The sequence below is a fragment of the Eurypyga helias genome, unplaced genomic scaffold (genome assembly GCF_000690775.1).
Source record: "Eurypyga helias isolate BGI_N326 unplaced genomic scaffold, ASM69077v1 scaffold31559, whole genome shotgun sequence".
Taxonomy (NCBI): Eukaryota; Metazoa; Chordata; class Aves; order Eurypygiformes; family Eurypygidae; genus Eurypyga; species Eurypyga helias.
Window position 1 is genome coordinate 14,099 of NW_010273450.1, and position 5,514 is coordinate 19,612.

Below are 5,514 nucleotides of genomic sequence, written 5' to 3' on the forward strand. Positions count from 1 at the left end.
GAAATCACTGACATTTCACTTCCTGCAATTCCCACACTGACCCAGTTTCAGTTCAGGTTTGACTCTGCATGTGTGTCAGGAAACATGCCACAGAAAGCCATTTCTGGCCTCTGGGTTGGGGGTTGTATTGTGAGACGACCCTTCAACAAATCTGTTTCTGAACTGCAGGATTACTCCAAAGCCAAGAATTTTGACTAACCTACCTTTCAAGAATAGGAGTTTTAAAAATTATACCAATTCTCTCTATTATTATTACGGTCTTGGGATATTTTGATTCACATCTACTGCCAGTAGCCCAAGGGCAACTACAAGAACTCAAGAGTGCCAGCAGGCTGTGCTACCTCTGCCACACACTTCAGCTGTAAGAAGTGTCATGGTCCAACATAACACTCGTTATACAGCAGCTGGAGAGCCCGTAGGCAGGTATGGTGTTCCTGCAACACCGATGTTACCTATGTACGTATTGCCAATACTGCGTCAAGGTGCTCCAAGTAGTACAGGCCCCTGTTTGTGTACACACTCACTTTTAGAACGCCTTTTATTTGACAAATATAAAAAGACAAAGACTAGAATTTAAGACAGACACATTATTCACATCCAAACCTCCATTTTCTTCCCCACTGGACATTTTTATGCTTTATTTACTGAATTAAAAAGACACAAAGTAGAAATTAATTTCATCTTTGCCAGTAATTTGTTAGAATGTACTAGTCCTGTTTTCTATTCAGAAAAAGCTTTAGAGGTGCAGGAGTTCTTTGATGTGTCTGAAATGTAACTTGGGAGAAGAATTCCAACCTCTCCCAGAAAAGTGAATGGCTGAAGTGATCCCAGATACTTGATTACATCAGCAAATTTCATTTAACACACTTCACTGTATTTATATGAAGCAGACAGCTTAAAACTTCACATGATAACTGGAATTTACCATTGGTTTTCTCCAAATTTGGTTTGTCATTTAAATTACATGTAAACAGAAAGTCAAATGTTACATTTCTAAGTGGAATCACCTTTACTCACATATTTTAAATGTTATACCTAAAGTATGAGGAAAAAATGTAATCCCATAGAATTGTTTTCTCCCTATTTTCTCCATTACCATGACTACTGTTCTATGGTGGAAAATTACACTCAAGCTAATCTCCTCTGGACTGTTTCCAACTGATCCCCACAGAAATTCAAAACAAATAAACAAACAAAAAATGGTTTGCAATACAGAATCTCTGAAGATGTACTGAAAGAACACTATGACTGTCGAGATGCAACAAAAGTCTCAGAAGTGTTTTAAAAGTTGAGGAAGTCCCAGAGTAGTTCTGTGCTTTCCAGTGTTCAACAGTAGTGCATAGGTTCTGCAAAACTGAAAAATGTATTTTCTGTTGGCAATATAAAAAACTCACAAAACTAAACCAAAAATGCAACTGCAATGTTGAAGATCAAAGTTCAGAGTTTCCTGCTCTCCTGTGCTTTTCAAAGAGCAAATACTGAGTAATGACAATGAGGTATAGAACATAATAAAAGTGAAAGAGCTGTTCAAAACCTTTCAAGTCTATCACTGTGAAAGCCCAAAAGATGAAAGTTAACTTTGCTTCACTTTTTCTTGTTATCTATGTATTATTGTATTTATATGCTTTGGGCTGTCATACAAGCCAGTAAATCCTATTACATCATCCCCATAAAAAGAACTGAGAAAAGGGAAAACAATGGGAAGTTGATGGGAATTTTTTTTTTAATATATGTTCATATTACATTAATAGATGTGTAGTGTATTTATGCTTTAGCAATTGTATAACATCTCTTTTGAGATACTGCCAGAACAACCTTTCAGAACATCAAGTTGCCAGTAACATTCCAAATTAGCTGTAACAATAATAAATAAAACACATACAGACTTAGGAAAGAGGATACCAAAACTAGAAAACTAAAATGCAGAGAAGATTCTTTACACAGCACCTTGCCAACTGACAGGAAGAAGGAACAAGCCAGATCTGTTTTGCCAGTTTCTGAGGCCAACATATATATAAGTTGTTGCACAAAACAAAAGCACTGCTTAAACTTAAAAAAAAAAAAGGCAATCAGCATACTTACCATTTCATCCACAGAAAGGACAGACTTAAGACAGAAGAAGAGAGTTCCATAATTAGAGAAACAGGAAATAGGAACTTCAAGAAAATGCAACAACATAAATGACTTACTCCAAAAGAAATTTACCAGCATATTGTTTATTTTATTAGAAGGTATAAAGAACAAGCACATTGCTATAACTGAACTTAGCAGAAATTTTGTATTTTGCAGTGAAAGTTATTAAAAATTTTAACCTTATTGTGGTATTGAAAATAGCACTTTCTCCTAAAATACTAAGAATCTTTATGAAGAATAGACAGATAATGCAAAATGCAGGAAGGCAGTTTTGAAACTATCACAGAAATACAGTCTCTAATACAACATCTGTTATACTGGTAACAGATTTTTCCTTTCAGAAAGAATAACAAAGTATGTATTACAAGAGGGACATAAAGGACAGGGAGAAGCAGAAAAAAAGATGTATCAACTGCAAAACTCAAGCAAAAAATTTCAACTAGGCAATCTTACAGAGTTATTGTGTTTGGACAAAGCAGATACAGTAGTCCTAAAAAGGGATTCAGCCTAACCTACATGATGTTATCAATTGCTTAGAATTCTGAAACATTTAAAAATGTCTCAGTTCACTGCTATGTACAATTTTACAGTTCACAGGGTATGTATTTATGGTGAGAGTCTACATACAAAAGAGTGGTTGTCATTAACAAAGCAAGCAGGGCGTTAACTAGTACAGAACTTTATTTCCCTATTGTATATTTTGTTGACACGGTCCTTCTTTGGCCTCAGAGGCTTTCTGACTGCCAGAAGGTTAGCATGACAGTTTTTATTTACCTAAAACTCGGACTTCCTCTTTTACTGTCATTTAAGCAGCCCCAATTTTGCTTGTTCAAGCTTCCCAGACCTTTATAGCTTTCTGTATCTAGAACAGTTTAAAACTGAGCTTCTCTCCATTGAAACTACAAAATCCCTAAAGGCAAAGTAAAGCAATTGCAAAAGATTATCCCTGAAGTTTAGGAAAAAAGAAGGAACTAAATGGAATTAAGGACAGAATATCAGTCTAGGCTGTTAATAAAATACAGTTTCAACACAAATAAAATCTGAAACAATGCAAGTAAAATGCATTTATTGTCACCTGTGGGTAAATACTGCTGTCAGCAGCATGGAGATTTAATACATCTTTAGAAATTGTTTATAGTAAGGTAAGGAGAAACAAAAAAGTTAAAAGTATTACTCACTGTGTCACTCAAAAGTTAAGCCTCACTAATAATTTAGGGACCGAAATCACTCACAGTGATGTGCTGGCTTAAAAAAAACAAACCTGCAGCCTAACACTTACAAAATGCTGGTGATATTTAACGAATGTGTATTTACAGAGCCATAAAAAGTATTAACAGCTCTAAGAAAGCTTCATCATGCTTAAACTATAATTCAATACAGAACAAGTTATCTGCAGACTACACAGAAAATGTTACTTATATAGTGAATACGCAAGTAACCTAGGAACACAGCTCTAATTAAATTACATATTCTGGATCTGAAACAGGAAGAATTTAGGTTACTTCTGTTATTCAGTGATAGGACGATAAGACTTAAAAGCTATCCATGCTGTTACTGTGTTTAGGATACATTAACAGGACAAAAAAGGCAGAGGAGAATATATCATGTTCCACCTATGTTGGGACTAGGTATTTGCAAGCAAACTGTGAAGCGATTTTAAAAACAACCAGAGTACTAGACTTCGATTTATACCAACAGTTAGAAACCACAATCTGTACAACATTACTTGACTTTTCTAATTTACCAAGTCTTAGTATTAGAGATGGAATCTGTGCTGTGGCTAGTAACAAGGCAGACTACACCCCAGTTACCAGTGTCAACTACCTGCATAGATTAATTACTGTTAACTTTTGGTGGGCTTTATAAAGGTCTAAATTTCTAAAAAAACATTATACAAAATTATCAGTGGTTTATTGAGTTCTTTTATGAGAGTCTGCTGCAGGCAGCAATGAGTAGCACCATAGATGCATCATTCTTAAAGAGAAAGAATGACAATAAAGAGGACTGTGATACCATCTACCCTCTCTGTACAACACAACAATCCCATTCGTACTTTTAAAGCGTAACTACAAAAAAACCCAATAGACCTAAACTCACTTTAGGCTTTTTTAAGATATATAAAGACTTGGTTGTATTTTTATATTGGAAGCTACTGTCTTTTGCAACTTCTGACCCCAGAAAAGCTTTATAAACCACATAATTATTTTATTTTACTTCAAGAAACAATGAGAAAACGTTTTATGTGAAAACAACTTCCCAGATTCTTATTCATTATTTTGACATTCTCTACGTTATTTTTAACGGTTGTTAACAACTAACCATAAATGTTATTTTAAAAAGTTAACTAATATTTTTAATGTGAAAAATTACAACCAGCTTTGTAGCACCTTCCAAGGAAGAATGTCAGCCAAGAGAGGGAACAGTATAATATAAACCTCCATTCAAGCCACCATACTCACCAGCTTTGCCTTAATAGCCCCAGAATCAACACTCTGACCAGTTTTGGCATGTAGCTGAAGTTGAACAGCATGGAGTTGCAAAAGCTGATCATGCACTTCCTTTTCCAACACTGCTTTCTCTGCCTGCGTTTCTGTCAGTTCAGACTTCAGATCCACTAACTGCGCCTGCAAAGATATAATCCATCACAGTAATTACAGCAATGATTAAATGGTTTCATCAAAACTGTGATACATAGATATATCATTTGCTGGTACATACATGCTATACACAGTGTAATACAGTTAAGAGTACATCCTGTCACAGCTTCCTCTGTAGCACTGGATCATTTGCAGGCTTTTGGAAGTGGATGCCCCATCCCCGGCCGTCTTCAAGGCCAGGCTGGATGAGGCTTTGGGCAACCTGGTCTAGTGGAAGGTGTCCCTGCCCATGGCAGGGGGTTGGAACTAGATGATCTTTAAGGTCCCTTCCAACCCAAACCATTCTGTGATTCAATATTTTCTCCCCAATCACCACAACATTCATTCATTCATCGACCAACCATACTGCGGAAAGTAACAACAGCTGAGGTTTTCCTCATGCCGACAGTGGCATGCGATGCAGATATCCATTCCAAAGCAGGGCAGCAGTATTAAAACTATGTAGGATTTACAACCATAAAAATGTAAACACAGTGTTAAAACTGAAAATTATTAGATCTTATTGAAAAAAACAATTTGATCAAAGTAAAACGGCAATTATTAATGCAACATAGAAATCAAATAACCAAATTTACAATTGGTCTATTATCAACAGCTGTCATGGTTTAACTCCAGCCAGCAAAATATCACAGAGCTGCTCACACACCTCTCACCCCTCCTCCAGCAGAGGGGGAGAATCAGAGGAAAAAGACAATGAAACTTGCAAAATTGAGATAAGAACTAT

The 5,514-nt window shown here is 35.9% G+C and overlaps 1 protein-coding gene across 1 annotated transcript in view; it reads right to left on the reverse strand.

Annotated features, from left to right (window-relative positions):
• Positions 1 to 5,170, reverse strand: part of GOPC (golgi-associated PDZ and coiled-coil motif containing) — an 11,987-nt gene extending 6,817 nt beyond the window's left edge. Inside the window, exons 1-3 of the mRNA XM_010159486.1 lie at positions 5,132 to 5,170; positions 4,593 to 4,757; positions 2,083 to 2,106 (exon numbers count right to left, since the gene is read on the reverse strand). Of these exons, the coding sequence (XP_010157788.1) occupies positions 2,083 to 2,106; positions 4,593 to 4,757; positions 5,132 to 5,170 (228 nt within the window). The remainder of the gene's footprint in view (positions 1 to 2,082; positions 2,107 to 4,592; positions 4,758 to 5,131) is intronic.
• Between the last annotated feature and the right edge of the window lie 344 nt (positions 5,171 to 5,514).